The sequence below is a fragment of the Mus pahari genome, chromosome 8 (genome assembly GCF_900095145.1).
Source record: "Mus pahari chromosome 8, PAHARI_EIJ_v1.1, whole genome shotgun sequence".
NCBI classification, from domain to species: Eukaryota; Metazoa; Chordata; class Mammalia; order Rodentia; family Muridae; genus Mus; species Mus pahari.
Genome location: NC_034597.1, coordinates 109,661,650 through 109,685,530, shown reverse-complemented (window position 1 = coordinate 109,685,530; position 23,881 = coordinate 109,661,650). Strand labels below are relative to the sequence as shown.

The 23,881-nt window shown below is 40.9% G+C and overlaps 1 protein-coding gene across 1 annotated transcript in view; it reads right to left on the bottom strand.

The window, feature by feature from the left end:
• The window catches only part of Pcca (propionyl-CoA carboxylase subunit alpha), a 336,175-nt gene that overhangs the window by 152,559 nt on the left and 159,735 nt on the right, over positions 1–23,881 (bottom strand). Inside the window, exon 19 of the mRNA XM_021203136.1 lies at positions 1,351–1,453. Coding sequence (XP_021058795.1) covers positions 1,351–1,453 — 103 coding nt within the window. The remainder of the gene's footprint in view (positions 1–1,350; positions 1,454–23,881) is intronic.

The following is a 23,881-nucleotide window of genomic DNA, read 5'->3' as shown; positions in this document are numbered from 1 at the left end:
TGGGTTCATTTCTGTGTCTTCAATTCTATTCCATTGGTCTACCTGTCTGTCGCTATACCAGTACCATATATATACCATATATATATATATATATATATATATATATATATCATATATACCAGTATATGCAGTTTTTATCACAATTGCTCTGTAGTACAGCTTTGTGTCAGGCATGGTGATTCCACCAGAGGTTCTTTTATTGTTTAGAATGGTTTTTGCTATCCTAGATTTTTTATTTTTCCAGATGAATTTGCAAATCGCCCTTTCTAACTGTGTGAAGAATCACATTTCTAAGCCAGTTTTTTTACACATCAAAACCACTCAGACCTTTTTCTTCAAAATAAATGGTCTTGAAAATAAATTTAGTTCTTCATCTCTAAGGCAATGCACGCACTAATCGTTATGTTTCTGGTGCTGTCCTAACCAGTTTTATATTATGTTGTGTAAGAGAGAAGGAGAAAGACTTTGGAATCCAGAAAATTATTATAAGTAAACTCAAGTGATTTTCCTCATCTTGGAGCTCAATATTTTGAAAGACTGGATAGTATTCCCACTGTGTGTTCATGGATAGTATTCATGGAGACTAAAAACCTCCCAAGCTCCTTGAGCCTCATCAGATTTAGACTGAATTTACATTATTTTGGTTTCCATTCTGCTCCAGTCTTCTGTCAAAAGTCATTTGTTTCCCCAGACAATATGTATCTCAAAGCAACTGAATCACAGAAGAGATTGTGGGTAAAGGGTTATCAAGCTAACAACACAGCCACTTCCTTGTTCATGAAAACACACAAAGCTACACTCTAAGCAGCAAATCTTCAGTGTTTGTCCACTGAACTCAAGTCACAGATTTTATATGTATCATGCACACCATGGTATAAATACTGAAATCTGAGTGGCCTGTGTTCATTGTAGACCAGAATTTAAACTACTGCAGTTCTGTCCTGGATGCTTCACAGAGATTTTATATTCTTCATAAGAAAGAGAATGGCACCAGGAGGTAAGCTTTTCTTCAAGAATATCACACAGAAATCCCAACAAGATGCTGTCTATCCAAGGCTTCCGGCTCCTAGCACAGCCAGCACAGACTGGAGTGATAATCAATCATAAAACCAAACCTATGACTTTTCAATGACTCCTGAAGAAAAGTGAATCAGGGAGTAGTTTAGAATGTGGCTAAATCCAGAAATGTGTTTCCTAATCAGCATAAAAGGACCAAAAGTCCCCTTTATATTCAGCTCATATAGACAAACATGAAGCTATGCTGGAGACTGTGAAGAGACACCAGAGAAGCTAAAAATGTTCTAAATTTGCCTAGATGATGGAAGATTACCAAAAACAAGCAAAACTCACAGTAAACGTCGGCCCATTGTTAGATGCCACGACAGTATGATCTTCATCATGTAACTTTACCGAGAGCTCCCACTTAGCCACATCAGGTCTAATAACTGGTACTCTAAAGCAGAAAGAAAGAAAAAGTTAAATACATTTTATTCTCTATCAATAAACTAACTTCCTTTAACATTGATGTGTGGAATAAGAGAGTTGAGGACCACACTTCGCATTTCATTGCACTAATCCCACCCTTGGACTAAATAGCTTCCAGATATAAATGGAGAGATTTTTAAAAGGCAGACACTCAGAATGGCTAAGATTAAAAATTCAGGTGACAGCAGATGCTGGCAAGGTTGTGGAGAAAGAGGAACACTCCTCCATTGCTGGTGGGATTGCAAGCTTATACAACCACTCTGGAAATCAGTCTGGCGGTTCCTCAGAAAATTGGACATAGTACTACNNGAGGANCCANCAATACCTCTTCTGGGCATATACCCAGAAGATCTTCCAACTGGTAATAAGGACACATGCTCCACTATGTTCATAGCAGCCTTATTTATAATAGCCGGAAGCTGGAAAGAACCCAGATGTCCCNCAATAGAGGAATGGATACAGAAACTGTGGTACATTTACACAATGGAGCTATTAAATTTATTACTCAGCTNTTAAAAACAATGAATTTATGAAATTCTTGGGCAAATGGATGTATCTGGAGGATATCATCCTTAGTGAGGTAACCCAATCACAAAAGAAGTCACTAGATATGCACTCACTGATAAGCAGATANTAGCCCAGAAACTTAGAATAGCCAAGATACATTTTGCAAAACACAAGAAAACCAAGAAGGAAGACCATCGTGTGGATACTTCATTCCTCCTTAGAATAAGGAACAAAATACCCATCAAAGGATATAGGTACAGAGACAAAATTTAGAGCTAAGATGAAAGGATGGACTATCCAGAGACTACCCCACCTGGGAATCCATCCCATCATCAGCCACCAAACCCAGATACTATTGCACATGCCAGCAAGATTCTGCTGAAGGGACCCTGATATAGCAGCCTCTTTTGAGGGTATGCCAGTGCCTGGCAAACACAGAAGTGGATGCTCACAGTCAGCTATTGGATGGAACACTGGGCCCCCAGTGGAGGAGCTAGAGAAAGTACCCAAGGAGCTGAAGGGGGCTGCAACCCTATAGGTGAAACAACAGTATGAACTAACCAGTACCCTCTGAGCTCGTGTCTCTAGCTGCATATGTAGCAGAAGATGGCCTTATCGGCCATCATTGGGAAGAGAGGCCCCTTGATCTTGCAAACTTTATATGACCCAGCACAGGGGAATGCCAGGGCCAAGAAGTGGGCGTGGGTGGGTAGGGGAGCAGGGGTGGGAGGAGGGTATAGGGAACTTTCTGGATAGCATTTGAAATGTAAATAAAGAAAATATCTAATAAAAATGCAAAAAAAATTAAAATAAAATAAAAGGCAGACACTCAAAAGACAACAGCCATCAGTCTGCTGTAATTGTGGAGCCACTGCCTCTTCTGTGGGGCATTCATGCCATCCCTGCCCCATGTTCTGAACCTGAATTGTGGAATTGTGACAGTCCTTCATAAGTTACTCTTTTTTTAAGTACTATTATTTTTTGCTAACTACTCACGCTATGTTTTAATTACAGTAAAATAAGCACAGTTACAAATGTGCTAAGTTTCTAAGACAGAAATTAATCAGTCAGCCTAACGTGGTGTAGGAACTTGAGGCTTGTTTGCTCTTCCTCGTGGATACGACTCACTACAGTAAAGAATGAAGGCATGAGCGCCAAGGGAGTAAAGGTGCTTTCATGCCTGAGGACCTACATTCAGTCCCGGAATCCACAGAAAGCAGCAGAGAAACGACTCCAGGTTACTCTCTGACACTTCCCAACTCTGCACACACAGGCACATACATACACACAATAATAATAATAAAGTTTATTTCTTTAAAAAGAATGCCTTACTTGTAAAACTATATAGAATGTTCCCCCATATTGCGAAATTGGGGGGAAAAAAAACTACCTTAGTATATCAGCTAGACTAAAACCATGAAGAGAAAACTAAGTTTTAGTAAACTATGTAACCTACAACTTCATAAACACTAAGTGACTGGCACCATGCCATGGAACACCAGGTGGGACAGTCATGGTTTCCATCTTGTACACAGCCTATGTCTTCTGTCTTCTCTAGTTCTGGCTTTCTAGTAAGCCCTGGAATCCACCCAAGGCTGTTGAAGCTCTGAACAAAGCTAGTCTTATCATATAAATAGAAATATAAACCATATAAATGTATGGTTGGTATTACATGGAGCAGAAAATGTAGGTCAAGCTGCCAGGAAAGAAACACAAAAATTTCCTACAATTTTGTTTTAAAAAGTAAGGAGTTCAGAATTAACCCTAGGATCACACATTTATATTCTTCTTATCTTTGAAGTATTACTAACACTAGCACCTTTTAGTATCTAGGCTCTAGCTTCAGTCATGGATGTAAAATTAATATTGCAGGTTATATTTTCATTCAAGCCTCTCAAATTTCAAAAGAATGTATATTATCTGGTATTTAAAAAAAATTAGTTATAACAACTGTGATGCTTATGTCCCCCTCTAGTTACAGGGCCTGGTGAAGGGGGGTTAACAGGTGAAGAGAGTGTTTGTATTGGACAGGCCATTTCATATGTTTAATGGTGACTATCTGAAATCCTACAAAAGAAAACAAGAGAAGCAAAAACCACTTGGAAGACACTGTTGGGTGATCAGAGGGTAGAGCTTCATAGAGAAGAGCGAGAGTAAGCACAAGTTCCTAAGGACAAGGACTGCAAGCATGGGAGGGGAGAAGAAAGGGAGGCAATGGCTATGTCAAGGCAGCAGGAGTGTTCTTGTGCCTACTGCCTCACTCCGCACCTCTATCCCATGGGCACTGTCACATCCATGTCTCCACACTGGACTATGGGACTCTAGAAGAACTACAGTCATTTCATATTTTCATGTGTTGACTTAGTTTTTTCTAGTTCTCTGATGAAACCCAAGGCTCCAAGACTGCTAGGCAAGAATCCTACCACTGAGCTACAGCCCAGTGCATTCATAGGGAAGGGCTAGGGAGCCACATAAATGACAGAGAGCAGTTCCAAGACCATCCTGGATTTGTCTCCTCCCTAGATTCCTTGCCCAACCCCAAGTAGTAAGATGTTCATTCTCCCAGGACCACTATGTAACTTGGCTTTCCTTGTTTTCTTTGATACTAAAACTACACACTTGCTGCTCATGACAATTCCACGGTATTCGACTTCGCACCAAGCTAATTCTTAATTGAACTACTTACCATTCAAGCCCTTAAAAGGAAAGTCCCATTCTTTGTACCTTATTCTTTTCCTGATTACTCTGGCTTGTGGTCTGGTTGGACCAGCTCCTTTTAATTAAGCCAAACAAACAGGAGGAGGAAGACCAAGCAAACTGATCATGAACCAGGCTCTGCTGCCCCACAGAGGAAGTGGAGCTATTCCTACACTTCTGACCTTGAACACATTGACAGAATGTATTTCCTTTCATAAGACATTAAGATAACAATGGTATCAGCATTGTCAGACACATACGAGGACAGGATGGAGGCAGGCAAAGGTAACAAGATGACCACTCCCACCTCCTGGCCTCTCTCTGGTTGTGGAGACTGAAATTCTTCCATCACAAAGCTTTGGACCCCCTCTTCTCAGCCTCACAGTTTCCAAGGAGGGGATTCCCATCCTCTTAAACTATCTCAATGGTGGTGTAATTTTTCTGTCTTCCTTCCACTTAATCGGAACTACATGCTATGGAATTTTCTAAAATTGAGTGACAACAGTCCTTGAGAACAAAGGTCCTTTCCAATGAAGCAGTCGTCTTTTGCCTGTAGAGGCGGGGAATGTCACTGATCCTAATGTCCTGTGCTAGCCCAGAACTTTTTCCCACAGAAAACGATCCTGCAGATGGTGGCGAGACATAGCTGGCTCTCCTCAGGACCCGGCCACTATTTATTTTTCCAGTGCTTTATTTTGATCCACATCTGTTTCATATACCTTGTAGCTTGTCCCAGGAGGAACACAGGCTTCTGAGAGAAAGTCCAGAGGTTCATGTCTCAGCTCCTTCTCTCCTCAGCAATGCACTTGAGAACCCACATCCCTGAACCTGTAAGAGGGGTTCCCACAGAGACAAGGGGGTGAAAGGAGGAGGCCTAGCTTCCTCTGAGCCTTAAGTCCTGGAGTAGCACTCTCCTAACAAGATCTAAGGCACTTTGTTAAGAGAATAGAAGAAAGCAATTCCACTGAGAAGCAAGACTCCCGGTGCCAAGAAGAAGAAAAAACATGGTCCCCGGGCACAGTTAGCACTAGGGTTTTGTCTGGCTTTACATGGATTTAAAGGTGGCTTGATTTTGTTTGGTGAATAGACTAGATAGTTTGGGCATTTATGCAAGTTATTCAGTCATACAATATTGCACTAAAATCTGGTTCTACATAATTGCTAAGAGAACAGTAATTTTATAATTACTGTGAAACACTAATTTTAATTTAAAAAGCATGAACATGATAGAAATAACTACTACCTAAAGTTATATTTCAAATTAAAAAAAGAATTATATCTGTTGATACAACTCAAAATGGTTCAAAATGGGTTATAAAGTTCAGGGTAGATCACTTGCATAGTAGACACCAGGCTCTGGATGTCACCCAGCAAGGAGAGAAAAAAAGCCAAGGGAAAATAATTACAAGCCGTCCTGAAAGGCAGGGAGATGCTCCAGTCACCCTCATGAAGCACAGTCCCCTACGGAAGCACATTCTGTGAGGACAGCTGCCATCAGACCAAAGGTTCACCTTGTACAACTTAAGCTGCACATTCAAATCTGAAACTCTGACTTCAGATGGTAAATAAGCAAACCCAGTAATGAGGAATCACATACCAGGAGCTCAAAAGCAAATCACAGCTGCACCCAAGTCTGTCCACTTCCATTACCATCCTGACAGCAAGAATCAAACTGCTGAGGAAAACCCACCTTTTCCATATCTTACAGAGAAAAACTGACAACTGATTTTTAGTAATTTCAATAGACATTACAATACACATAACTTAGCAAACACACACACACACACACACTAATGATAAATGTGCACAGCTACTAACAGAAACTTCCAACATTTCACAGACTTCAGGCTCAGGCAGTGGCCATCTCAAAGCATTCTGTCAGATAGTAATGACTGGCACTACCCAATTAGAACAGGGAGAATGGTGAAAGAACCATGAAGAACTGCCTCGCCATAACTTCCCCAGCAGGTGGACTGTAAACCGATCCAGAATAATCTTCTGAATTCCACAGCCACTGAGGTCAGTTTCTGCATGCAAATCTTTGTAGAAAGAAAAGGGCCCTCAGAAAGTGGGCCATTCATCTGAACCCAGTTCAGAAAATTTCCAGTGTGGCACAAAGCTATGTCATGCAAGCACGGAGATGTATTCAGTGTGGGTAGACAGACATAGATACAGGCAGACTACAAAGGAGCCCTCCCATGGCTCATGAATAAGTCGAGGAAATGATCAGGAAAAAGGTGGGGGGGAGAGACAGAAAGATGTTTAGACAGATGGCCCACTTGAAATGCCTGAGATAGGGCATAAGCAATTTTAATGAAACTTTAGATCTATCACATGAATTTTTTTCTTATTTTCCTCAACTGAAGAGGAAAAGAAAACAACTCCAAGGAAGACAGAAAATCAGCCATGTGCTGAAAACCCCACGTTCAGCAAGTTCAGACAGAAGAAGGGTCAGAAGCATTGAGTTTTAGTAGGAAAATAAATTCATATAAAATTTTTCACAGAATCATCAGCTCTCAAAATGAATAGAAAAAACGCATGGAACAAGCACATTAAAGGAATTTTAAACAGAGATCTACTGCCAAGCCAAACAAAAAATCTATGTCTCATTATGTGAGAACTTACAACAGGGTAACATTAAAGTTCATCACTGGGAAGACAGATAAAAGTAGCTTTCAGAGAACCCTTCAAAGCCAGAAACAGGCATGCGCAAGGATCAAGATTCACCTACATGCAATTTAAAAGTGTGTGCACCCAACACATGACACAATACCAAAGCCTGTCACAAAACTGTCCTGGGACATCATCAAGTTTATTGTTAGCATCACAGATAATCAGACAAGTGACAGATAATCTGGTACTGAATGTATCACTACAGCCTTACAATCATTCATAGATGCAAATCCCACTTTCTTCCTCCACTGCAAAGTGTGTGTGCTTCTTCTTAGAAGTGGGGCATATGAGCCAGGAAAGCAACCCACGCTAGCTGGCACTACTGCAAGCCGCACCCGCTGACCAAGTGTAAGCCTGTGAGCAGCCTGTGGCCTCCATACAATGGAAACTCACTGTGCCTCTGTTTTCTTATCTGTAAGAATGTCTAATTTGTATGTGGATGAGAGAAGATAAGATGTGAAGCACTTGGGGTGTTACTGTGTAGTAAGGGTCCAGTGTCTACAAGCATCCATCAGGGTCTGCTACAGAAATCTGAAAATGCTCTATTGTCTCAGCAATACTGCACATCTTTTTGAAAGGATAGATAGATATGTAAAGGACACCTGGCTGCCCCGTTATAACAGCCATAATATGGATCCTGCAAGGTGTCTGTCATTATTAATGCCCTCTTCTTGATGGGATTCAGAATCCCCAAGGTAATCCCTGAATGAGTCTATGAGGGTACTTCAGAGAACTGTGACTGAGGAGGGAAGACCTATCCTGAATATAGGTGGCCCCGAGGTCTGAGAGGAAAGCAAGCCAATCAAGACAGTTCAGCTCTCTGCTTCCCGGCTGAGGGTGTACTGTAACCTCACACTCCTGCCACTATGCCTTGCCAATCATGACAGACTCTCCTCTCAAAGTGTAAGTCAAAATAGCTCCTTCTATCTTCAAGTAACTTTGGTCAGCTATTCTGTTGCAGCAATAAGTAAGGATACAGTGGCCACTGATATTAAAAAAAAAAAAAAAAAAAAAAAAAAGATGTGCTACATACATGAAATTCTGTCATCTGCAGCAATGGGGATAGAACAGAGAATACTAGCTGAAACAAACAAGTTACCAAAAGACAGATACCAAATGAGCTCACACATCAGAGGCAAACATCTGGGCTTCATGAATGAATACTGAAGGCCAGAAAGTTAGGAGGAAAGGGATGGAAAGGGGATTGGATAACAAGGTGCCCAACAGTTATACAGGAAGAGTCACCAGAGGACTGGGTAACAGGTACCAAATACAGTGACAGAGGAGGAATACTTGAGCATTTTATACCATGGAGGGATGACTGGAAGACAAACACTGGAAGAATCCCAACACAGGGAAACAGAGGGCTTTTTTTCCCCCCAGACAGGGTTTCTCTGTGTGTAGCCCTGGCTGTCCTAGAACTCAATCTGTAAACCAGACTTGCCTTGAACTTACAGAGATCCTCCTGCCTCTGCCTCCAAGTGCTGGAACTAAAGTCATGCAACAACACCACCCAACTGGAAACAAAGATATTTAAGATGTCAATGTTGGGCTAGAGAGATGACTCAGACATCAAAGGCTGGGCTCACAACCAAAAATATAAGATGTCAATGCTAACTATCCTTCTAAGACCATTTTATGTGCCATATATGTATCACATTATTACACAGCACTCACAGATAAAAGAAAACAAAATAAAATGCAATTTACATAGTGAAATTCAGCAGTCTTCAGCTCCACCACCTGCCTTCCAGCCCTCCCACAGTTAATTATGGGTTATACTTGTCTGCTCCAAAGCTTCACTTCAGTGTATCCTGAACATGTGTAGTATGGTATGAGCTTTTGTTCAATGTACTTCTGAATTTCTCTCTTGCTTATTGGATGCTTTCTTCTACATAGCATGTTCTCTTGTACTAAATTAGCTAAAATTAGCTCCTCCTGCTGATTGGCACTGAGTTGTCTCAGTTTTAGATTTAGGGTGGATGTGAGGTTCCCGTCATTATTGTAAATACCAAGAAGCTCCACTCTTTGTTCCTATCCATCAGCCCAAGTGGCTATGTCAGGTTGCAACCCTGCTTCAGGGGAGACGCCCTCTGGCACCTGTCCCATCCTTAGCAGTACTTGGTGTCTTGAGCACTGTGGATTGTAAATGTTCTAATAGGCATGGAACGGAAACTTGGTGGGGGTTTTTTGTTTTGTTTTGTTTTTGTTTGTTTGTTTGTTTGACTACGCTAAGGTTAAAAAGACACATGTTTTCTTGTGGATTTTTGTTTTGTTTTGTTTTTGTTTGTTTGTTTGTTTGACTACGCTAAGGTTAAAAAGACACATGTTTTCTTGTGGATTTTTGTTTTGTTTTGTTTTTGTTTGTTTGTTTGTTTGACTACGCTAAGGTTAAAAAGACACATGTTTTCTTGTGGATTTTTGTTTTGTTTTGTTTTATATTTGTTAGTTCGTTTTGCTGTGTGTGGGCATATGACAGTGTGCGGTAGAGGTCAGAGAACTCCTTACAAGTCAGGTCTCTCCTCCCACCATGTGGGTCCTTTATTCAATGTGCCATTTCCTGACCCACTCTTCTAGGTGAACATGTTGACTTGTTACTGATTTCTGGTTTTCTTCTGTGAGAGGACAGGATGGAGGTCATTCAGGGAGATTCTGTAGGCCACGTCTTGCACCTGTGTTCACCTATAGAGGTTCATTATTTCTCACGTTCCCTTTGCACAGCCAGAAAGATTCCAAAGCCTCGAATCTACTCCGCAGATACAGCCCTCATGGAATTGTGATTAGTCCTATACCCAATCTAATTTACATAAAGCAGGGGCCACCTTCACCTCTGCTCACCCCATCTGTAAGCAGGTGCAGACTTAATGTTCAATTTCACTTCACCACACACATCAGGTTTGAGTCTCTTTTGTCAACTTTTATCTGTTATGATAGATGTCTTACAGACTTCTTAAATAACCTAAGTTGTTCTGCAAAGCTGTGTTTTCCAGTCTTTATACTTATTTTTTTTTCATCCTTTATTACTCTGAGGGATGATGACAGAGAATATGCTTTGTTAAGGTATTTGCTTAATTATTTTAATGTTATATTAAATGGAACATTGATTCTTTTTCATTAATTTTAGTTTTTATTGAAATGCAATTTATATTTGACTTTTAACCCTTTACTTTCCTAAAAGTGTTAACTTGGAAATTTGTTTCATAGATTCCTTAAGGATTTTTATGCAAATGATTATGACTTCTCTGAGCACAAAGTATTCATTTTCCTTTCTATCTGCCTGTCTTATTTTGCTTCTTTTTACTGTAAAGATTAGGATCTCTAGGATAATATGGAAAAATATTAAATGATGTATTACTTTTTACTTTCTGTGTGAGAGACAGAGAAGGTTACGGTGTGTGTGTGGAGAGAGGGAGAGAGAAGGAGGAAGAGAAGGAGAGAGGGAGGAGAGAGGGAGGGAGAGGGAGAGGGAGAGGGAGAGAGAGAGAATCCACAGAGGCAGTTACAGGAGGCTGCAAGCTGCCAGATGTGGTGCTGAGAATGAAACTTGGGTCTTCAAGAAGACCATCAAGTGCTGAGCCGCCTCTCCAGCCACTTATCCTCCATCTTGTGAAGACAATGCCCAAAGTATTTCTCTAACATTTCTTACCCTCTTCACCCCTTTCCTTTGTGACTCCTAACACTTGCGTGCTGCCTTTCTTTATAACATTAAACTGTCTTCAATTTTTATGACTTTTTTTTTTGACTTTATTTATTTAAGTACACTGTAGCTGTCTTCAGACACTCCAGAAAGGGAGTCAGATCTTGTTACGGATGGTTATCAGCCACCATGTGGTTGCTGGGATTTGAACTCCGGACCTTCGGAAGAGCAGTCGGGTGCTCTTATCCACTGAGCCATCTCACCAGCCCCTGTCTTCAATTTTTAAAAACATATTTGCTGAAATATATTCTACATTTAAAACAAAACAAAACAAAACCCAAAATCCTGAGCCTAGACAGCTCAGTGGTCAAAGTGCTTGCTGTGTGAGCAAAAGGACTGAAGTTTGGAGCCCCAGAACTAACACTAGCCAAGTGGGCATAGAGGCAGGCCCACCTGTGATCCCAGGGCTCAGGAAAAGAAAGGATCTCCATAGCAACCTGGCTAGGAAGACTAGCTGTATCAGAGAAATCTGGGTTTGACTGAGAGACCCTGCCTCAGAGAAGAAGGTGACGGAACCATGAAAACAGATCCCTGATGTGATGTATGCTTCAGGTCTCAACGACATCCACTTATGTATGCCCAGATACATGCAAACACACACAGACACACATGAAAAAAAATACTCCTATATTTAAGGTACATAACTTGTAAGTTATGTGAAACCCTTCTGTGCTTCTGTCTGGAATTCCATTTTCTCTTTCTTCAGACTGTATAGACTATCATTCTCCTACCCTCTGAACTACCCATCCTTTCTTCTGTCACCACCAGCCTGCTTTCCAATGTCCCCAGAAAACTGTCCATGGCAGATACATTGTACAACTGCAATTTCACTTCCTGCATTCTTATCATTTCCATTCCCATGCTGAATTGCATTTCAATTCTCTCATTTGTTCTTTAAAAACCTGAAATAATTAAGTCCCATTTTAAAAGTTCTTACCCATGATTGTAACAGCTTCACATTGTCCTCACTGGTTTCTTCTGACTGCTTTTTCTCTGAACTATGAGTCACCTTTATTCTTAACCTACATGACAAATCAACCTCCAGGGTGGGAGAGATACGAAGGGGTTGCACATGCTATGTGATCTTCCTGAGTGGTCTTTATGACAGCAGGCACTGAAGTTACTAATTAATAACTGAAGTTGAAGCCTTGCTTGCTTGTCATATAAGGATATGTCTGTTTGCTTTTGTTCTTAATAAATCAAACATCCCAAACTGCTGATTCCAGAAACAGTCTTTTTTCCCAAGGGATAGCCCATCCAAGATTTTAATGGAAAAGTATTTATAAGACCTTCCAACTGGTAAGATTCAAAACTGCAAGCATCATCAGCATATCTCTTCCTATGCAACTCCAATTCAAGTTCTCTTCATTCATCATTCCAGCAAGCTCTCCGTGCTGGGTTCCCTGGAGTCTTTATGCACACATATTTCAAGAGGTAGGGGTTAACTTGAGAGAAATGAATTTCCAATATGGAACTCTCCTGTGTGTTGCTATTTTGCCATGATATCCTGCTCAATGTGAAGAAGTTCTGACAATCCTAAATATCCTCTCTGAGGTATACTAGCTACTTATTTAATTTCTAGCCATTCTCTGATGCCTTTGACAGTGACTACACTGTGGGGAAAAAAAACCAGATGTGTATGTCACACACTGTAGTTTCTGACAGACCTGCCTTGTAGGAACTATGAAGGAACTGATTTGGAAATGTATCTCTTTTAGGAAGCTTACAGTCAGGTATATATACATCTACACATATGTATGTTATCTGTGCTGCAGATCAAATACATGACCTGTTACATGGTAGATAAGTAGTTCTACCCTTAACTGCACTGTATGCCCCTGACTCTGATCCTTCTCCCCATCCATTTTGGTATCTACCAAGGAATGAACTCTTCAGATTACTGATACAATTTATGTGACAAATCATTATTCTCTTACTGAAAGCCAAAACGATACAATGGAAAAAGGAAAGCATCTTCAACAAATGGTGCTGGACTAACTGGATGTCTACATATAGAAGAATGAAAATAGATCCATACTTAATCACTCTGCATGAAACTCAAGTCCAAGTGGATTAAGGACCTCAGCATAAAACTGGATACACTAAATTTCATGGAAGAGAAAAGTGGGAAATACCCTTGAACATTTTGGTACAGGAGATAATTTCCTAAACAGACCATCAATGGCTCATGCTCTAAGACCAGTAATTGATAAACAGGACCTCATGAAACTGCAAAACTTCTGTAAGGAAAAAAAAAACATGTCAATAGAACAAATAGACAGCCTACAGATTGGGGAAAGATCTTCAACAACTCTATATTTGCCAAAGGGCTAATATCCAAATTTTACAAAGAACTCAAGAAGTTAGACCCAAATGACCCAATTAAAAAGTGGGGTACAGAATTAAACAGAGAATTCTCAACAGAAGAATCTCAAATGGCCCAAGAAGCGCTTAAAGAAATATTCAAATTCCTTAGTCATGAGAGAAATAAAAATCAAAACATCTCTGAGGTTCTATCTTATACCTAAAAGAATGGCTAAGATAAAAAACTCAATAGATGGCACATGCTGATAAGTATCTGGAGCAAGGGGAACACTCCTACATTGCTGGTGGGGGTGCAAACTTGTACAACCTCTTTGGAAATCAATTTGGCAGTTTCTCAGAAAACTGCAAATAGTTCTACCTCAAGACCCAGCTATGGGAATATACCCAAAAGATATTCCAACATCCCACAAAGACACTTGCTCAACTATGCTCAAAGCAGGTTTATAAGTAATAACTAGAACCTGGAAACAACCTAAAGTCCCTCAACAGAAGAGTGGATAAAGAAAACACGGTACATCTACACAGTGGAGTACTATTAAGAGATTAAAAACAATGACATCATGAATTTGGCAGGCAAATAGATGGAACTTGAGAATATCATCCTGAGTGAGGTAGCCCAGACCCAAAAGGACATGCATAGTATGTACTCACTTATAAGTGCTTATTAGCCATAAAATACAGGAACCATGTGACATTCCACAGATCCAAAGAAACTAAACAAGAAGGGAGGCCCAAGTGAGGATGCTTGAATCTAACTCAGAAGAGGGAATAAAATAGTCATAAGAGGCGGATGAAAGGAGGGAACTGGGAGGGTGGGGGAAGGGATGGGGATCCAGCATCAGGAGGGGGGAAGGACAGGAGAGATGGCTAGATTTTGTCTATGGAAAACTAATGGAAATCTGCAACTGACAGGGGTGAGAAGGTGGGGGGCATTTCCAGGACGAGACAGAAACCTAGGATAAGAGAGGCATTCAAAAGTCAATGGGGGTGACCTCAGCTCTAATTCACTACATTGGGGATACGGAACCTAAAGTGGCCACCTCCTGTAGCCAGGCAGGAACCCCAGTGGAGCAATAGAGACACCAACCCTCCTACAAAACTTTCAACCCAAAATTTATCCTGACTACAAGAAATGCAGGCATGGGGGATGGAGCAGAGACTGAGGGAATAGCCATTCAATTACAGGCCCAACTTGAGACCCATCCTATGGAAAAGCACCAGTCCCTGACACTATTAATGATACTCTGTTATGCTTGCAGACAGGAGCAAGTTGTCCTCTAAGAGGCTCCACCCAGTAGCTGACTTAGACAGATGCAGACACCCACAGCCAAACAGTGGATGGAGCTTGGGGACTCTTACGGAAAAAATAGGAAGAAGGATTGAGGGCTCTAAAGAGGATAAGAATTCCACAGGAAGGCCAACAGAGTCAACTAACCTGGACCCTTGATGCTCTCAGAACATACAAGGGCTGGACCTAGGCCTCCCTGCAAAGATGTAGCAGATGTGCAGCTTAGTCTTCCTGTTGGTCCTAAGTAACTGGAATGGGGTGAGGGCAGACTATCCCCCAAACTGCTGCTTGTCTGTGGGATATATTCTTCTAGCTGGGCTGCCTTGTCTGGCCTCAACAGGAGAGGAAGTGCCTAGCATTGCAGAGACTTAAAGTACCAGGGTGGGTGAATACTGGGGCATGGGGAGGCACCCACTCAGAGGAGAAGGAGAGTGGGGAATGGGGAAAGGATTGTGGGAGGGATGACTGGAAGGATGGCAGCGAGTAGGACGTAAAGTGAATAAGTTAAAAAATTAATTAAATTAAAAAAAATTTAAAGAAATTTAGATTATTTAGACTCCTTCTCTTTAGAAAACAATCTAGACATCTCTCATCTAGTTTGACATTTGGGTAACTATCTATCATATTTGACACTAGTGTTCCTAAGAGAAGGGATGACTCTGTTCTTGTCATAAAGTCTTGCATCTTATCATATGGGCACTATCTGTGACTTTTGGAATGACTTAGTAACTAATTCTGAAGACAAAAGGCTAACAGCATGAAAAGAAGAATGTACATAAAGGAGCAGAGCTCTGTGAAGTGATGGTCACAACACTGGTCACTCAGGCCAGTGCTTTCTAGACCCACAGAACAAGAGAGCAAATCAGAATTTCAATAGAGAAACAAATTGAAGGCAAAAAAAAATTAAAATATAACTCTAAGATATATATATATATATATATATATATATATATATATATATACACATACATTTCAGAGTTCTTTTAAAAAACAATAACACAAGAAGTCTAATTCACTTTGTCCTATTAACAAGAAAATATTAGCAACTAGAAAATAGGATTTAAGTATAAACACGAACAACTACTACATGAGTATCATTTTAAACAACCAGAGTTTCAAACAACATGGCACATTAGTCTCTCATTATTGTCCCTAGAGTTTTTTTATAATTCTTATATTTTCTAAATTTTACAGAACTTATCTCTAGGACAGATTACACTGAAATCCTTGCTTGGGGTGAAGATGAAAAAGGTAAAAGAAACATCAATCTAGCCAAGTTGTTTCAAAAGATCAGATTTGGGCACATACAGTTCCATCTGCACTATTCTGTGGCTCCTCAGGGAAAGGCAATAAGGAAGTGAGCTGACAAGCAGATATTAACAAACACAACCCCCAAATGGAGCTCCTGGAGCAAGCTTTCATCTCACTCTGGTACAACTCATTACTCCACCTGTCATTAAACACCTAAATCATTATGTTCTCTTATGCATAAATACAGGAAGAAGCAAGCTGAAAAATTAAACAATATCTTCAAAAACCCTATTTCCCATTTGTACTAATTCCATCCTCTTTTCAACATTGCATTTCTCTCCTTGACAAATCTCTCTAAACCAATTTTAAATTCTTTGTTGGAGCAAGGCCAAACATAAATATACAAATACTGCTCCTTTTCCTACTGAAAATTACTTTGCACAGATCGGCTAACTTGGATTTTTAACAATCATCTTTGTATTATGCAAATTAATCTTTTGACATTTTCTTATAAATGCACTGATGGTGTTGATTTAGTTTCAATTCAAAAATCAGGGATTTCATTACCCTATAAAACATATCCAGAGTTCAAAGTATTTAATGGGGGTTAAACAAAATGCAAACATTTAATGCAACATTAAGCATGTGAAATAAAAACTTGATTGCCTAAAGAAAGCATGCTATGCTGTTACCCTGGTGACAGGTTAAAAAAGGGATTGTGAGATGAATAGCTGTATGATATGAAATTAAAATGTTTCACATTGAACAATCCGAAATGAATTGGGAAAGGTTAGAGTAGAGAAGAGAGAAATCAATTCTCCAATGGCAATGGTGAATGGGAGAGAAGAATGAATAGGATTTGCCAGTGGGGTGCACCAGCTGCCAAGTATCCTGCAGCCAGCCACAGAATTACAATAATACTGATGAAATGTGCAAGAGCTTCTGCCATCAGGGCAGGGGAGACAGGGGTTCTCCCACAATAACAGGCTGTTCTGACATCTAGCCTTGCAGAACAACCAAACTGAAGAAAAAATATTTTTAAATGTTGTATTCAGCAAATATTACAGATGTGTCACCTTACACATTTATGATTTCATTCTTGGGATCTCTGTGATTCTAACTCAGACAAGACATAGTCATAGTAAGTAACTGAAAACGGCAATAGTAAAAAGCCAACAGGAGAATGGCTGCAATAGTGTTTTTCTCTCCTCGTCTCCTCTTGCTACTTTCAGTGGGTTGGTTGCTCAAATGGAAGTATGTATTTCCAAAGATGTTGCATGGCCACAAGTGTTCAGAAATATGAAAAGTATGCAGTCAGCCATCAACACATCAACTTCTTTATTGCAAAAACATGACCTAGCTGAGAATATAAATGAATCAAGTATGATATAAAAGTTGTTTTATTTCATAGGTGGTGTAAGTGTGACATATCTTTTTAAATCCAGGAAACTAAACCTCCTCTAATGCAAACTACACAATAATATTGGCCATTTCTTAGAAATGATTTTCGCAAGGCTAGTTTTTCCTGTGTTCCTTTCCCCAATTAGCATCCAATGGTTAAAATCCTATTTGAAACATGAAACTCACCCTCCAGATGGAAACTTAAGAACAACTGAACAAATCACATCCAAGACCGGGAAAGGCCACTGCCTTTCAATAGCAAGAAAAACCTTAGATAATTGCATCTGTCAGGTAGAAATCATTAGGACATTGATTCTCCATTTTATCAGGAAGCCAGATGAGAAAAGAATGTACAACACAGATGTCAACACAACACGTAGAGGTAATTCAAGAGAATATAATTTCCCCTTAGAGGACTGTGGTTGAAAGGGTTAAACTGGTTGGGGCAGGCTGTGTGGCTGGTCAGCTGCCTGAGATGTCCCTCTAAGCCAGAGCACAGAGTAAGGTCACACACTGAGCTACACTGTAGGCTGAGCTGTTTTCATCTATTTACTACAGGTCATAAGAACATTCTGGCTCTGAGTCTTTAACATCTGAACTCGTAGTTATGGGAATGAAGTAAACTCTGTGACCTTGTTCAATTCAAACAGGTTTATTGCAGAAGAAGCTGGAGAGCCTGAAAGAAGCCAACACTGCTGTTGTTCAGACAATAAAATGAAGGCAAAGGTTGAAGCAGTTTGGCAAAGCAGTTTGTATCACTTGTTTGTACCTTACCATGAAGCTGGAACCAAACTCTGGACACCTCGCTAGGCCCTGGTCCCACCTGCTGTACCATGCCAACTGTTCACAGTTCAGCGCTGGGTGAAGGGGCCAAAACAACCAAAGCAACTCACAATTTCCAACCCTGAAAAATCTCACTACAGGACACGCCATAAGTCAGAGGCCATCTTTTCAGTGCAGAGGAGATGTGGGGGTGTACCCTCACATTATGTAAGGCGTCTTCATGCAAATTACCTCTCTATTATTTCCATTACAACAAGATTTGCAACCATATGTTAATTTTTATAGTGCTAGTGCATGGTTTTTCAAAACTACTATATTAATATGCCAAAAAATTGACAATATAATGGTACATTTTTAAAGCTGTCCTTTTAAGTGGAATGCTCCCTTTTCTATAAAATCAAAGGCACAAGACTTTATATATCTATGGAGGAGGCCAATCTAAATCTTCTGTCTCCACCTCCTAACTTACTGTAAGTCTGTTACTGGCATGTGGGCTCAGCCATGCCTCACTCTCTACACTCTTCTACTGCTCCTCTCAAAGTCTGTTGTCGTATCCTCCCCATCTAAAAGAGATGGGTGCTGGAGAGTTCCCAGGCCCACACCTTGGCTACTGCTATCTCTTTCACTGGTCTCCCAGCTTCCATTTTTAACCACGTTACAAACTATTTCTAAACCTGAAGTCAAAAAGTCTTGTTGGTACCTACACTGCAGCAAGCTCTGGCTGAAAACTTGCGATGGCTTTCGACTCCCCACAGGGCACAACCCTCAGTCCTAATTCATGAATCAGGGCTCTTCCCTGTCCCACTCAGAGGGAGGAAGGGTGAAGAGGGGAAGAAGAAAACACATGTCTTAATTTCTATTACTGCAATGAAACACCATGGGCAAAAAGCAAGTTGGGAAGAGCACGGTTTATTTGGCAGACACCGCTACATCACAACTCATCACTGAAGAAAGCTGGGAAAAGAACTAGAACAGAGCAGGGACCTAGAGGAAAGAATTTTTTACCAATCCTAAATCTGATAGAGGACTAATATCCAATATATACAAAGAACTCAAGAAGCTGGACTCCAGAAATTCAAATAACCCCATTAAAAAAATGGGGTACGGTGCTAAACAAAGAATTCTCAACTGAGGAATACCGAAGGGCTGAGAAGCACCTGAAAAAAATGTTCAACCTCCTTAATCATCAGGGAAATGCAAATCAAAACAACCCTGAGATTCCATCGCACACCAGTCAGAATGGCCAAGATCAAAAATTCAGTTGACAGCAGATGCTGGCGAGGAAATGGAGAAAAAGGAACACTCTTCCATTGCTAGTGGGATTGCAAGCTTGTACAACCACTCCGGAAATCAGTCTGGCAGTTCCTCAGAAAATTGGACATAGTACTTACTACCGGAAGATCCAGCAATACCTCTCCTGGGCATATACCCAGAAGATCTTCCAACTGGTAATAAGGACACATGCTCCACTATGTTCATAGCAGCCTTATTTATAATAGCCAGAAGCTGGAAAGAACCCAGATGTCCCTCAATAGAGGAATGGATACAGAAAATGTGATACATTTACACAATGGAGTACTACTCAGCTATTAAAAACAATGAATTTATGAAATTCTTGGGCAAATGGATATATCTGGAGGATATCATCCTGAATGAAGTAACCCAATCACAAAAGAAGTCACTTGATATGCACTCACTGATAAGTGGATATTAGCCCAGAAACTTAGAATACCCAAGATACAATTTGCAAAACACATGAAACTCAAGAAGGAAGACCAAAGTGTGGATACTTTGTCCCTCCTTAGAATGGGGAACAAAATACCCATAAAAGGAGTTACAGAGACAAAGTTTGGAGCTGAGACAGAAGGAAGGACCATCCAGAGACTGCCCCACCTGGGGATTCATACCATATACAACCACCAAACACAGACACTATTGCATATGCCAGCAAGATTTTGCTGAAAGGACCCTGATACAGCTGTCTCTTGTGAGGCTATGCCAGTGCCTGGCAAATACAGAAGTGGATGCTCAGAGTCATCTATTGGATGGAACACAGGGCCCCCAGTGGAGGAGCTAAAGAAAGTACCCAAGGAGCTGAAGGGGTCTGCAACCCTATAGATGGAACAACAATATGAACTAACCAGTACACCCAGAGCTTGTGTCTCTAGCTGCATATGTAGCAGAAGATGTCCTAGTTGGCCATCATTGGGAAGAAAGGCCCCTTGGTCTTGCAAACTTTATATGCCCCAGTACAGGGGAACACCAGGGCCAAGAAGTGGGAGTGGGTGGGTAGGGGAGCTGGGCAGGGGGAGGGTATAGGGAACTTTCAGAATAGCATTTGAAATGTAAATAAAGAAAATATCTAATAAAAAAGAAAAGACATTTACATTACAATTCATAACAGTTGCAAAATTACAGTTATGAAGTAAGTAGTAATGAAAATAATTTTATGGTTGGGGGTCACCACAACATGAGGATCTATATTAAAGTGTCACAGCATTCAGAAGGTTGAGAACCAGCTTATAGTCTGTCCATCATCAAGGAAGTCATGGCAGGAACTTGAGGCAGGAACCAGGAGGCAGGAATTGAAGCATAGGACATGGAAAAGTACTGCTTACAGGTTTGCTCCTATGGCTTGTTGAGCCTATTTTCTTATACCATCTAGTATCATAAGTCCACTGGGCTGGGGCTAGGCCCACCACATCCATCTGGGTCCTCTCTTTCCAATGATTCTCTGACTATGTAAAGCTGATGAGACATCAGCCAGCCAAGGGCAAGGGAAGAAAAACAAATGAATAGAGTGAGGCCAGTGAAACCCAGTAAATTCTTATCTACCTATAATAGAAACACTTTCCCATGCCCAGAGGCAGCACTGACACTCCAAGACCTTGAGATTAATGCAATGTGAGGACAGACAACACTGTGCTTGCCCCTCCTAGGTCTGCTCAGCCCTGAGGACCAACCCTAAAAGAGACCAGGGCTCGCTTTCTCGGCACCATGGCTCTTCCTCCCACGTAAAAAGAATAAGCAAGTCTTCTGCTCAGGAAGGGAGACCAAGCGGCCATCCCTCTATGATAAGTTTCAAGGCTCACAGAAAGCACACATGACAGTTTCAGAGCCACAAAACCTTACAGAGGACAAATTACAGAGAAATGCTGCAGACAGAGGGGAATAGAATGGTTCCGTGGAGACAGGCAGGCCTTCTCACCAGCCCCTGAGAAACCTGAAGGGCAGAGCTGGGCCTGCCCAAGGTAAAGGAAGCTCCCCTGACTGCTCCACAAGCAGTATTTCCAGCTGAGGACAGCAGGCATTTCAAGCAGATATAAACATTACCCAAAGGAACTAAGGGATTATCATTAATATTTTTTCCTTCCAGCAAGTATCAATTAGCACAACCAACTATTGGACCAAAGCACAATGCTAGTAAAATCATTTTCCTTTCACATAAGAGAATATGTTCCTTTAACAGAGGTTTTAATATACACTTCTGCAGATTAAAGTGCTTTCATTTTTAACTTTATTTTGGAGCTAGAGATAGAGCCCAAGGCCTCAACTCTGGGTAGCATGCAGAAGCCCCAGTGTGCTAAGAATGGTGAAAGTATGTGACTACACAGTAAATCAGTGACTACGCAGTAAATCAGTGACTACACCGTAAACCAGTGTACATGCATGTAAGGAATTATGTTCTGTACACTGACAGGTATCCCAAGAAGCATACTATTGTTTCTGCCATTAACTTTTTTTTTTTTTTCAGAAATGTCCCCTATCACTTTACTATCTAAATACTGTGGTACATAGTAATGTCTTTTTCCAAGTCATAAATGATGAAAGAGTAAAAAACCACAGAGAAATTGGGAAAATACAATCAGCAGCCAACACAAGCAAGCCAGAGGAAGGACTGCGAGCTACTGGTTTGGAAGTGAAAACATTACATGAATGCACCCATGGCAGCATGGCAGAGCCACATCTGGAGGGTGGCATGCTACTCCATTCCCAAGCCAACTGTAAACACAGCCTCAGAAGCCAGGCTGTCACCTCAGCTTGCAAGAGGCAGGCAGCAGGGCCCTCGTCAGCAAGCATGCAACAGACTCACTCTAGAGTTTCTACTGTAAATAGTGGTGCTGAGTTTACAACATTTTGGCTACTGAATAAGTGGCAAGTTCCACAGAAAATGAACTCACAAGAAAGGAACAATTACTTGTTGCATGGGAAATAGTCATATGCAAAATTATCTGCATAACTGAACTCTAACCTATGTCTTTCACTAATATAATTCTTCCTACTTATAGAAAGACAAGGGGTTCAACAATAAGACATGCAAAATTATAAAGGCAGCAATGCTCAGACTTACAATTTAGGGTAGAACCTCTGCAGAAGTCAAACACAAAGGAAGACAGATACTGAATGCAGTACCAAAAGCTTTCTGATAGAAAGACGTGGTGCACTTGTGTGAAGGGGTCTAAGTAACAAAGTGCACAAGTAAACTTGTCTATTTGCATGTGGAAATTTGTCTCATAACATTAACAAGTGGGGCACCTGAGAGATGAATAGGGAGGAAGCAAGGGGAGGGTCTTTCTTATGGCTGTGGAAGCTGAAGAATGATTAGGTGAGGCTCCTTATAAACTGCAAATGTTTAAAGACCTCTAAAACATAACAGTGTTTCCAAAGAATAGCTAGGAAACAGTCATAACATATTACTGTGGGTTTTTTAATCAAATGAGATTAGGAGATAGAAATGTAGCTGTGGTCTGGGTTTAAAGCTCGTATAGAAAGAAAACAATGCACAAGAAGCTGTGTGTTAGATGTGTTACTAGGAATGATCCAATCAAAGTGAAAGCTCCAGTGTTTAAAGTGGCTGTTAATGATGTGCAGGATTGCACCCGGTTTTCACGTCTCATATTTTAACTGCTCTTCTGAGTCTTACCCAGAATGAATGAGCATATTTATTTCTTTTAGAAAAGCAACACAGATACTAAAAGTCACAGCACTTCCTCTTCGACTACACTTAGGGCTTCTGAAGTAATAACAATCCAAATAGTTAAAAAAAAAAAATGAAAGCAGAAATATCATAGTCATCCAAAAAGAAACCACAAGCCTCCTGAGGTTAAGAGTCTCCTGTGCACAACCCCTGCTACACCAGCACTGTCCCACAGAAGCCAGTGGAGCAGGTCAGTCATGATGAAAGGGCTCATTGTGTTCCCAAAGCACATAGCCTTGTACCACATGCAGATATGGAGCACTTGAAATACGGCCAGGGTGATAGAGAAGCTGGGTTTCAAGTTTGGTCTTAAGAGCACATGTGGCTCCAGGCTTCCACACTGAACTGCAAGGCAATCAAGGAGAACAGTCATCAGATTTGCAACTCTGCTGACCACTCTCATTCTCCCACCAATCATCTGTAATTTATTGACCCATTACCTCTCCCCTCTCTCTAGATATCTACTGAATCATTGTTCCTAAGAAGACAGTACACCAAGCTTCTAGTACTTCTGCCAAAGAAGCATCATCAATGGATCATATTAAGTACTAAGTTGCAACTACACACAACTTCATTATCTGTCTACCTCCTCAGAGGCAGTGGGACTCTGATCTGTGCTGCTCAGAGCTATTTGGTAGCCCTCCACCACCACCCCACACTCTCATTCCTTTTGTGGAAAACCAAAAAGAAGAGAAATTGAAGAGGCCGGGCAGTGGTGGCACACGCCTTTAATCCCAGCACTTGGCAGGCAGAGGCAGGCGGATTTCTGAGTTCGAGGCCAGCCTGGTCTACAGAG